Raw genomic sequence first — 12666 nt, 5'->3', positions numbered from 1 at the left:
GAATAATCTTTTTCGGATGTTAATGAGGAACACACAGAAGGAGTCAGAACGAATACCAACATGTGAAAATCTTTGCTGAAGTTTGTAGGGACCAGGGTTCTTACGGCGGCCTAACTCGATCCTCGAGATTCGCCCGCAAGGCTAGCTCCACTGAACACTCCACGGACCACCAACTTGGCGTATCGGCAGCTTACAGCAAGGAACACAGAACACAGAAATCGCCCACTCGGACGTTTATTGTACTGCAATAAGCGGACGTCAGGTGTGTCGCTCTACACGGCCAAGACCACCTTGGCCAGGACGGGAGAAACAGGTGCGAGGGCGGACAAAGGAAGGCCAAAAAGGAGCAAGTCGTACTTACGGCCGCTCCAGATTATGGCTGGTATCCAAAGAGGCCCTTCCTTTGCCGTGGCCACCGGACCAGCTCGCCCGGAGCTTCCGGACACCCGTCACGTGATGGGTTTGGCAGCGCCCCCCGCCATCAGCCTCCCGCGCCGGGGAAATGCGCGGCCGCAGGGAGAGAGAGGGACCTTCCCCCTCTCGCATCCGCGGCGAGCCGAGACTGACAGGGAAGATGGCGGACCTCTTCAATTCCCACAACCCTCCCCCCTTTGACCGAAGCCGCTCGACCTCGAGGGCCTCCAGCCAAGGATGACCTCACCGTTTGTTTCACTGCCTGGCACACTTCTCGAGCAGGTCCAAAAGTCCAATCCAGAATATGCTCCACTGTGCCAGAGTCCACGTTGCACCACACATCACCGCCACATAGTTTGCCACAATGACCACATAGTTCGCCACAATCCGCTGGTAGACCTGAATTCTTCAATGTGCACACAAGGCTGGCTGCGTCCACTGTCGGCCGGCCCATGGTCCGCAGGCCCCACCGGTGAAGTAGGCTGGACCGTTTTAGGACAGGGCCCAGACAGCAGGCTGCTCCCAGGCGGTCACCAGCCACAGCGGTTCGCCCCGCGCCGACTTCCGCTGCTTACAGGTTCAGAAGTGCCGACCTGTGATGACTTGACCCGGGCTGGAGGCTGTGTTCGTAGTGCCGCCTCCCAGGTGGCTAGTTAGCCAAGCGCCAACGATGGCTTTCGCTCGGCGCACCTCGCACGAGCATGTACAATCCACTTGTTCTCGGATTAAGATGTAAGGAACGGGCCTACAAGGTCCATTCCAATCTGGTGGAAGGGCCTCAATGGGACAGCGATCGGCTGCAGAAGTTTGGCGGGTCTCGTCGGTGGCATTTTTCGTCGCAGGCAGTCACGGCAGCTCCGGACGTAGTGGGTGCCGTCGGATGTAAGGCTAGGCCAGTAGTACTTCGCCTTCATTTTTTTCAATTGTGCGGGCTGTGCCGAGATGTCCGGACGACGGGTCATCATGCCAAGCTTCCAAAATTTCGTCACAAAAGTCTTCGGGGATGACAAGAATACAATTCTTTCTCGTTCTGGGGCTGAACTTCTTCACGAGAACAGCGTTTTCCAAGCTGAATGCTTGTAGGTTGTGTTTGAAGGTCCTAGGCACGGCGGCGTTGCATCCATCGAGGTAGTCGATAATTACGCGTAAGTCTGGGTCGGTACGCTGCTGGGCGGCTAGTTTGCTCTCCATCACGACTGCAAAGAATCAGCCGTCTTCATCAGAGTCTTCTGCTGGTGGGTCGACGGGAGCGCCGGACAGGTAGTCGGCGTCGGCGTGTTTCCTGCCGGATGTATAGACGATTTAACGTCGAACTACTGCAGGCGCAAGCTCCACCGCCCAAGACGGTCGGAGGGGTTCTTGAAATTGGCGAGCCAACACAGCGCATGGTGGTCTGTTACAACCTTCAATGGTCTACCATACACGTATGGGCGAAAATTTGAAATCGCCCATATAATAGCGAGGCACTCTTTTTCATACGCTGAGTAGTTTTTCTCCTGCTTCGACAGACCACGGCTGGCAAAGGCGATTAGTTTTTCACAACCGCTTTGTTCTTGGACGAGGACGGCACCCAAGCCTATATCGCTGGCGTCCGTGTGCATTTCCGTTTCGGCGTCTTCGTCGAAATGAGCGAGCACAGTCGGGCTTTGCAGGCGTTTTTCCAGCTCGCAGAATGCTTTTTCTCGGTCGTTTTCCCAGCTAAAAGGGGTGCTATCTTTCGTAAAGCGTGTGAGTGGCTCTGCAATGCCTGCGACGTTTTTGACAAAGCGCCGGTAGTATACGCACAGTCTTAGAATTATTCGCACGCCATTCTTGTCTTTCGGCCTTGGGAAGTTCGCAATGGCTGAAGTTTTTGCCGGGTCAGGTAGGATTCCCGCGGCGTTTACGACGTGCCGAAAAACGTGAGCTCCTCTTAGGTGAAACGGCATTTTTCAGGCTTCAGCGTTAACACCGACGTACGAATGGCCTCGAGTACAGACTCCAATCTTGCAAGGTGTTCGTCGAAACTACGGGCGAATACCACAACGTCGTCGAGGTATACGAGGCAGGTGTGCCACTTCAGGCCAGCTAGCACTGTGTCCAAGACGCGCTGAAACGTTGCTGGCGCCGTGCACAACCCGAACGGCATCGCCTTGAACTCCTATAGGCTGTCCGGGGTTATAAATGCGGTCTTCTCTCGGTGTCTCTCGTCCACTTCAATTTGCCAGTAGCAGGGCTTCAGATCCATCAATGACAAGTACTTCGCATGGACGTGGTGGTCGAGGGCGTCGTCAATTCGTGGCAGGGAGTACACAACCTTTTAGATGATTTCGTTCAGTCGCCAGTAGTCAACGGAAAACCTTAACGTGCCGTCTTTTTTCTTCACCGGTACGACCGGCGCAGCCCAGGGGTTTTTCGATGGCTGTATTATGTCGTCGACTTGTATTCGGATGGATTCCCGCTCGTGCGAAGACATGCGGTACGGTGACTGTCGGGTAGGTCGTGCACCATTTTTGGTTATAATTCGGTGTTTCGCTAGAAGTGTCTGACGTAATTTTGAGTTTGGCGAAAAACACTCGCTGTAGCGACGCAGCAAATCCAATAATTTGTCCCAGTTTTCTTGCGGGAACGCTGGGTTCGTGTCGAAAGGGTTCGGCAGCTTGAAAGCGCGTGCGCGTGCGCGTTCAAAGTCGGCTCCGCGATCATTTGACTTGTTTCTTGAGTTTCTTTGAGGAACGCAATTGCAGCGCCCTTGTTTAGCTGCTGGTACTCCTCCCTGAAATTAGTGACCAAAACGTCAAATTTGTATTGCTTAAAGCGCCCAATGCCTTTTGCGACGGAGACACCTCGGTCGAGAAGCAAACTTTTGTCACTCTCTACGATAGCGTCGAAGTTAGGAGCAGCATCCTCACAATAGACGCTTATCATCAAGCTTTCGCGGGGTGGCTGTGTGACATGACCGTTGGGGATCCTCACAACAGCACTGTTTTCGGGGTTCAGTTCCGGCGTCATGCAGTGATCGGAGGAAAATGATATAGACTTGGCCTCTACATCAATTATTGCACCGTTGTCCGTCAAAAAGTACATTCCGAGATTTACGTTCCGGGAGCAGTTAAGCAAAATGACGAACGTCGCTGGGTACGTTGTGCCGTCTATAGTGACGCCCGATGTGCACGTTCCACTTGGCACCACGAGGTGGCCTCCTGCTCGGCGTATGTGCGGATCGTCCCATATGGTCATAGCATTCTTCAGCTTAGACACAAATGGTCCGCTCATTACTGAGTAATCGGCTCCCGTGTCTATTCGCGCGACTACATTAAAGCCGTCGATGGACAGCTGAATGTCGAAGGCCGCCTTCCTCGAGGTTTGGGTACGTCGTGGCGGCGTATCTCTGCTTGTATGTGTTGACGGTCGGGCACTATGAGTCGTCGTCTTCGTCGTATTCGCAGCGGCAGGATCAGTCATGTCTGGTACGCGTTGCGCCGTATTGCTGTCGTCGTGTTTGGTAGTCACGTCATGGTTAGATCGTGTCGTCGCGCTGAGGGCATGCCGTGAATCATGGTCTTCAGCGAGTCGCTGCGTCGTTGGAGGGTTTTCATTTTTCAGCGGTCGTGCAACTTTACCTCCAGAAGTTGCTGCTTTTAGTTTCCCCCGCGTGGGCTGGGGGACCTTCCGCGTGAGAAGTCAGAAGTGCTACGGAGGTTCGGCGACTGGTACGGGTAGGGCGACGGTGAACGGTTGAAGCGGGCTGGTCCTCGGTTGATGTTTGAGTGGTTTCTTCGAACTCTGTAGGGCACTGGCCGGGTCGGGGGCGCGGGGCGTCGACGCAGAATGACGGAAGTTTATTGAAGCAAGCTTGTACTCCCCTAACAACTGAAGGAATACACAGGCGGCGAAGCAGCAGTAAACATAGTGACCTGCTCAAGCGAGCGTCGGCGCTTCGAATGCCGCGGCGTCTGCTATACAGGCTTTTATCTGTCGGCGCGAGTGTTTCTTGAACCGTCGATTTACATCCAGGACATTGTAGGTCAGCGAAGATTATTCTGGGCTAGTGGCGTTAGGGCAAACCAGTCTGCTTATCTGAATGAGATAGCCCGTACGGCATAAATATAAAGAATGAAAGGCGCGCTTCGCTTGGGACACAGATAGCAGAGGCGGGTGTGGCCGGGCAGTAAAAACAAAAAATAAATAAACAACCGCATACATGGTTCGTGGCAATATCAGTGGTGCAATAATTGAACCAGTCGTACCACCAATGCCGTAACAATATTTCCCAGCGATGCCTTGACCACTCAATTTGCAACCGACCACACACTGAACGTGGCTAATGACAGGGCTCTCCAACACGTGTGTTAAAAATGCTACGAGGAAGGTTTAAACAACAAAGCTGTTTAGAGGCTCGCAATGTCCGTTGATGCTCGTCATGCCTGGCGAATGTACCCAGCTTGACCGATAGATGGGGCCATCACATAAAAGGACGTCCATTGCGCGATATCGGATCTTTGGCCGGGTAACGCGCTACACTCGAGTATGTACAGATCGCGGCTAGTAGCGTTGTGAGCGGCCCTACCTCTTCTGGGGGTGGCCGCAAGCGTGCACAAGCATCAAAATAATACTGCTGCAGTGAAACAAAAAATTTCACCACTTTCCCGTAATGTAACCCTGAGTAGTATGCGAATTAGCCAAGGGGTCGACTCAAGTTCCCATTAGTTTTCAGTTCGATCGCGGCACTGCGGGTGGAGAATGAGGGAAGCGGATCCCGCGCGTGCGTCATTTATACCGCGGAGCTACAGTGGCGCCACCAGCGGAGTATGCAGCGGCTACCGTCGCGTCTTTAACCCTGAGCTGCTTCGCACGATCGCGCGCGGAGCCGCAGGTGTTGCCATTTTTTGCTCAATCCAGGAAAGGAGAGGAGCTTCGGAGAGGTGAGGAGGAATGCCGGAGAGGAGAGGAGCGTCGGAGAGGAGAGGAGGGATGCCTGGCATACTACTCAGGGTTCTTCTACGGGAAGATGATGACGGTGGTTCAAGGCGAAGCTATCTCTTGATGCATTCTTTGGTTGGCCAATCCCTAGGGGCATCCTGCCACAATCATCATCAGTGGTGCCAGGCCAGGCATGCGCAGTGGGGGTGTGGTACTCAGGGTTCCCCTACGGTAAGATGACGACGGTGGTTGAACACGAAGCTATCTCGTGATGGATTCTTTGGTTGGCCAATCCCTAGACGCATCCTCCGACAATGATCATCAGTGGTGCCAGGCCAGGCATGCGCAGTGGGGGTGTGGACGCCGCACAACGGCGCCCACACAACGGCTTAGGGAACAGGCTCGACCATAAGCTGCTTCGCACCTAAAAAGTGGCCGTACGAGAATTATGCAACGTACGCCTCTGGCCGTGCGCTCCCACCGCCGGCCTTTCACAGTCAAGTCCTTACCACTGTCCCAGAAGTGCTCCCGAGGTCATGCGACAGCCTTTCAGTGCGCGACTCGGCTAGTGCCACACTGTTAAAATATGTTTGAAACCTTCTTTCCTAGTGTTTGTGTCCTTTCTTTACGCCCCCGCCCACTCTGGGCTTTCCTTTTATTTCTCGCGCCGGGGCACGGTGCGCTCTATCACCACTCTGTATAAGCACCGATAGACTGCTAGACATCCGTCGGTCGGTTTCGAGTACGTACATACCACGGCGAGTGGCGTTGTGAGCGGCCCCCGCATCTACTCGAGGTAACCGCCACAATGCCGAAGTCAGCTCCACTGTTTCAGCTCATTTCACAGGCATCATTCATTTTTATGAAAGACGATATATTTCTTGGGCTACCTAAACGCAGAAATTTTGATCCGTCTGTATGTCTGTCTTTCTTTTTCTGTCTGGGACGCGATTCAGCCACCCGGTCAAAGAGAAACGCAAGCTGCGAAATAGTGTCAAAGGCCCACAGCCAAATCGAAACGTTTAAGTCCCGTGTTAATGTTCATACTTGTCAACATTGTTGAACAAGAACAAAAACGTGCGGTAATATAAGGCAGAAAATGAATACATAATTGATTTTTGCAGTGCTGCTTTTTTAAAATGTCATGAATGCTTGATTTTTGGGATAGAAAATGAAATACTGAATCAACTGCAAAACACCGTCGCCTGCTGTGCCCCTCGCTACTTTAGGTCCTGGCGGCTTTTAAGAAATCAAACGGCAACAGAAACGACTGGTTCCACTAGATAGGTTCCACTTTACGCTTGGAACGCTCGTGAATTAGGGCAACGTGGTTATATAAACGTTATAGTAGGGTAACCCGATTCACGCGCGTCTCCTCCACATGGCAGCGCTGGCATCGAGGCACCCGACCTGGAGCAGTGGAACGCAGTAAATTTAAATTGGCTTGAGCAGACCTCTAGCGTGTTATCTTGTAAAGAACAAGACGGGAGAGGAGCAGCACGAGGGGTTAGCGGGAAAGAGAAAGGATGCATTCACTTGGCAGGGGTGCCAGTCGGCTATCGTCTTTTATCGACATTTGCGACGAGGGCAGCAGATACGGGGCGATTTTTTTACCTGGATTTTCTCAAACTCCAAGGACCCGTGGGTTTAGCCGCACTTCATCCGTTGGACCGCACTTCGACTACACCCATATTTCTTGGGCAAATTTTTGTGACGATCACTTTTTCGTTGATAACTGGGAATTAAATGCTCGCGGAAGAAGGTAAAGAGAACTGTCACGGCTTTAAATGCCTAACCCACAAACGCCCCAGATTACGCCTTCGTGCTTGACATACATGAACTGGCCCTTCGGACTTAAGATGCTATTGAAGCTCTGTGTGGCAACTCATTCACGAACTGCATGGTTCATTTACTTCTTTATGACATTGTAACTTTTTAGATGTAGTGTTAAAATGCTCCTTTGAAATTAAGCTTTCCAACTTCATTAGAACCGAACGCGTGTCGCCTTCTTTTTCAACCTGGACTGCTTACTCGCTCTATATTTTCTCTGCCGGTCAATATGGTAAACACCTGCGGCTGTCAAGCTCAAAGAATGAATCTAAACGCCTGTTTATAACATTTTCTGCAACGCTAAACCCTCCTCTGAAGTTGAGACATACGCTTTCATTCTTGCACAGCACATCTGCACCAACCGCTTTACGTAATATATCTGGCTTCCGGGAACATTTCATACAATCCGGCGGAGTCATCTTACGCGTTTTACCCGCGAAACATGTACTATTTTGTCGTGGAATTGTTCCCGGCCGGTTGCACCCTCTGCTGCGACCTCAGTTACCGGAAGCACTACCCAAGTCACTTAAAACGTAGTTTTTCAGCGCTCTATTCTCGGTTCACGCTCATAGAACTCGTACGTTTTTGAGCTGCTCTTTTGCTCATACTTAGCACTCGTACATCGTTATCTACATACTCGCACGCGGCTGCTATTGTTGACCACCCTAGTGAATCCGTTTTGCATTTTAACGGCATGAGGTGCTCCTATCTTCTTTTTTAGTGTGTTCAAAGTGTAATCATATTGGTTCGCACAATAAGTTGTTCATGAGTGCTCCAGCCCTTCTTATGTTAAACTCTGGTGGCAGTGTTTGAACGAAGCCTTGTTGTGCATAACACCTTGGCATTGTCCGGGTAAATTCATCTATGTTACAATAGGTTGCCTCCGCGGGCGCTCAATGTCATATTTTGTGACGTGCTCGGATATTAATAGCACGCTCCACATAAGAAGATTCAAGACCGGCTCACCAAAGTTTCCGACTTTGCCTTTGTAACTGAATTTTTCAACATTCAATAATTATGAAAATGTATGCTTCACTTTATTTCTTCTTCATTTGCGGCCTTGCGTGTCGGAACGCGGAGATTATTTTTATATATATTCAGGGATGTGCCTATCAAATTCAGCCTGCGCACCACACTACAAACCCTCATTGATTGTTTATGAGGTTTATTTATGCCGTTGTGGATGTCTGCGGATTAATTTTGACAACCTGGGGATCTTAAACGTGCACCAAAATATCGAAAACACAGGGGTTTCCGCGTTCACCCTCCACAACAAATCCTGACCTATACGAAACTAAGATGGGAGGGAATCTAGACTTAAGCAGAAGGCCAATATGACCTGTTCTGGGACACTGGAAAAAGGGGGGGGGGAAGATGGTCCATAGCAGTCTTTTAACCCCCCTGTGAAACGTGCAAAAAAAAGTTCATACGGAATACATAAACCTGTTAGGTATGATCGAACGCGATTCCAATGACGCAATTCGGCCTCTCCAGCTATGCTGCGGAATTAATAAATTACGGCGGCAGGACATTTGACGGATGACTGAAGCTGCTTCACGTGTATTGCAGAATTTAAAGATTGAGGTGACAAAAAACTTTATTACTCAAAGCAGCAATACCTTTGTAACTTATCAATTTTTGCAAGGAACGTGCCGATTGTGTCAGCACCCCTTCACTGGTTCTGTTGGCTAAAAACACGTTAAACTGAACACGAATGTGGCCTCCTAAAGTAATGTTTAGAGAAGCGTACAATTTCAGAATCTGCAAATCAAGGTAAATGCGTTCCTTTAAGTTGCCTAGTGCTCTTATTCTTGTTCCTTTCTACGCTGATATTTCGATTTCCACCGGTAGAAAGTTATTTGCTACCTCTCCGTATTTTTGTCAGTATCTGAGCACTATACAGTGAAAATATTCCGAATGTCTTATATTGCTGAGTCGCGCTCTTCTAGGGCACAAATGACGCAAAAGAAGAGCTTCTGTCAAAATGAAGCCTTCATTACATCGTACTAAACCGTAAAGAATGAACATTTTTAGCCGAGATGCTGGAAAGAAGGTGCCATGCCCCATCAGAAATGTTCAGTAACTGAATACATGCGTAAGTATATAAGCGTGACTTTGCAGTACAAAAAATGTTTACTTGTGCTGTAAGTTATAAGCCCGAAGTGTATTCTTCTGCACGTTGGTTAAATATTTGCTGGGGATTTTATTCAGCAGGATAGCCATGAGCAGATACTGCAATCGCGAAGTGACTGGAATACACACTATTTATTTGTACGTAGTCTTGTTGGGTTTCCTAAAGAACTGTTTCTCGATTCTCTCCTTCTTTCCACAAAGACGATGTTGTCTGGACAAGATTATCTACTTCGGCTGTCACCTGCAACAGAAGTGTCATCATTGAAGCAGTGAGAGGCATACGTGGGGGCGTGTTGGTTGCAGGTAATAATTGAATATACTCCCAACAGGCTGGTAAGGCGCTGGCACGTTTCAAAAATATATGAACAGCGTAACAGAAGAGGCAGCTCCCGTAGTGATTTTGTATCTCGAAGCGCGGGTCATGTCTTCCGATTGCGAGCTCAAGGGCAGAAAGGTAGGTAGGCCTCTTTAGCAAGAGATGCTGGCACAAACACCTCAGATGCAGTACATCGCAAAACAGTTATTATACGGTTTGAAGACCGCTCTCCGTTTGAGCATTTGGTTTTCCGCAAAACAGTCAGACATTCCTATCTGTGTTAATTAAACTGCAATCGTTTGTTTTATAGCATGCGTTATTCGGCGTCCTGGCCATTGTGATGCGGCGTAATAAGGAGTGAGTTTTTGTCCCGTGCTTTGCATATGGTTTGTGTTTCGTCGAACACTTTGTACTCCTTCAGGAAAGACGTTTCGCCTTGGACGTTTCGTCTTTTCTTCAATAACTTGCCACTTCAAAAGCGCTGCGGTGAGCGGGGATACAGATGATATGAGTTAAATCCCAGCAGGGATGCAATATTGGGTATACGAATGCCCTGGCACTGTCTAGTGTAAGTTTAGAAAATGCTACATAAAGCATTACAACACTGTCAACTAGACACATGGAATTTGCTCTAAGGTACCATGAATTCAGTGACGGTATCATCATACGGAGTCTTCTTTTTTCAAACGTGGATATTGAAGTACTGATGTGCGACTATTAGATCAAAGGGGACGCTTGAGAAGAGATGAAATATCCCTGCATCGAACGATTACAGGGCAAAATCGCTATGAGCCATGAACTTGCCCTGTCATTCCGGAGTTGCTGCGCTCTGGTCGTCCTACGGATATCAGATGGCGAATAGTCAATTCAAATTCTGCTCAATCAGCTGAACACAACCACAGTTAAGACGAAATGCTACGGCTAGACGAGTAACCTATTTGTCCACTCTGCTCTTTTTCTTGAGTTGATCCGCGACAGTGTGATGGCTCGCTTTCGTGCGGGGCACGGCTTGCCCCTCTTGGCTGGACAACACCAAAATAGCTCAATTATATTTTCTGAAACGACATAGCAGGCAGCTCTCGCTTGTACGACCTTAATAAAGGCAAGTTGAATATTTTCGTTGCGAAAACATGAGACGGCAAACTGACGCTGATGCTGCAAATCGGCCACAGCCTGACTCAGGCTTGTGGCTTTACCGCCATTTTGCGTTTAACCTGGTCACTAGAAATCCGAATAGAGCAAACATAGGAAAAAGGCAAAAAATTGAAAAGCGCAACTAAATATTGTGGATGCCGAAGAAACAGAGGGCGCTGAGATGAAATAAATTGGTGGGTGTGGATGAACATACGTAGAGGTTAAAATCCCAATGATTACCTTCGTGTTTTTTGTCTCTCGCAAAAGTGTATTTTGCCGGAGGTGACACCGTATTGGGCCAAAGGCCTTACGTGTGCGCGAAAAGTAGAGACGGCGGAATTTACGTGAGACGCAAAAGGCAAATCGTAACCTTTAAAAGCACTTTGCTTTGGCATTGTCGCGCCGGGACAAGACAGGGCAAAGGTACGATGTTTCTACTGCTGAATGCATTGGAAAGCTGAAGACCGTTACAAAAGGAATGGGTGCAAAGCAGGAAACAACCCTAGAGATGATATGAAAGATAGTCGCACCAGATAAACACGAATAGGCCTGGCCCACATGACAAACCTGAGCCTTCTATAGAAGGTGCATACGTAAGCAAAGTAAGGGGTGGCCGCCACTACACCGAAGTGCCAACGAAGGCAAACATCAACACTGCGTAAACACGGTTGTAAGGAAGGCGGATCTCTTGATCGATAACATTACTTTGCGTGGCAGTGAAACGTGGCCAGGTATGAAACTGCAGTAATGAAATAGATGGGAAATTGTGTAACCGAAAAGGTGGCTATCCATCCGGGCGAGACAACTAAATCTGTTGCGGCCTAAAGGAGATCGAAAATTTCTACGTGGAACCACCCCTGATGCCGTGCAGAAATTCAGGATGGTACTAACAAAGTTGTTCAGGAAAAGGAAGAAGGTTTTGTGTACGAGTTCATTAAAGGTTCAAGATCTGAAGACGATCACACCAAACTTCTCAGATTCTGTATCCGCTATGATGAAGGGGATTAAGCTTCATGAGCACAACAGTAAGGCAGTGGTCAGCGGTCTATTGAAGCAAGAGCGCTGCTCTTGGAGAGTTTGAGGAACACTACATACACTCTCACAGAGAGGACATACGTTTTACCTTTTTGAAGCAGAATAAACAATCCAAAATATAAATACAAGATAGGGTAGCATTTACACCACCAAAAATGCGTATATGTAGGAACCAGAGAGCTAAATCGTCACTACGTGAAAGAAAGCAATGCACTTTATAGAAAAAGTCCTGCTTATACACTTACTCATCACAAGAAGTACGCATCACAATCGCTATAGTGGGTAATTACACAGTATTTTTTCGTTTTGATGTCATGCAAATGATGAACAACTGACAAGCGCAGAAGTCCTTAGTGACTTTACGCAGTACATGAATTGTTCGGCCAAGCTTTGTTCCAGATATGGTTCCAGAAGTGGTGGCGAACTTTGAGAAAGTATTACAAATATTTAATTTATGCGTGTTAAAATCACCGACAACTGTTCGTCACTTTGTTAACTTCGTGTATTACAAGTTTTCGCCATTAAATCGCTGATATTGTTGTGTTGCGTGCCTCAAGCCGTACAACGGGCTGCGTCCATCTTCACCATAAGAAACACCGCGACGGCACTTTCCGCCGTGAGGGGGCTGTGTTACAGTGTCTTTACAAATCTGAAAAGCAGACGCTTGTTCACAGCCCTTGTTAAGTGCACAGCCCTTGTGCACAGCCTCAGTTAATTGATTGCCTGGCAACTAGGTATCGCTCTGTGGGTAGAGCGTATGTACCTGTATTGTGTTTGTTTTCCAGTCGGCCTAGCACACTTGGGCGCGAGGGGCGTGGGGAGAAACCACGGAAGCTCCCTTTTTGATTGCCGCGCTATTGTGTTTCACCGACGAGCGGGCCACGACAGGACTTATACTAATG

At 48.9% G+C, this 12666-nt stretch overlaps 1 protein-coding gene across 1 annotated transcript in view; it reads right to left on the bottom strand.

The window, feature by feature from the left end:
• Nucleotides 1-1620: 1620 nt before the first annotated feature.
• Nucleotides 1621-12666, bottom strand: part of LOC144153408 (sodium-coupled monocarboxylate transporter 1-like) — a 66868-nt gene continuing 55822 nt past the window's right edge. Inside the window, exon 13 of the mRNA XM_077685056.1 lies at nt 1621-1696. Within this exon, the coding sequence (XP_077541182.1) occupies nt 1621-1696 (76 nt within the window). The remainder of the gene's footprint in view (nt 1697-12666) is intronic.

Source organism: Haemaphysalis longicornis, unplaced genomic scaffold, assembly GCF_048455015.1.
Source record: "Haemaphysalis longicornis isolate Haplotype H1 unplaced genomic scaffold, Haemaphysalis longicornis Haplotype H1 scaffold_9, whole genome shotgun sequence".
NCBI lineage: Eukaryota > Metazoa > Arthropoda > Arachnida > Ixodida > Ixodidae > Haemaphysalis > Haemaphysalis longicornis.
The sequence above is the reverse complement of the archived record's forward strand: the minus strand, read 5'-3'. Positions and strand labels throughout refer to the sequence as shown.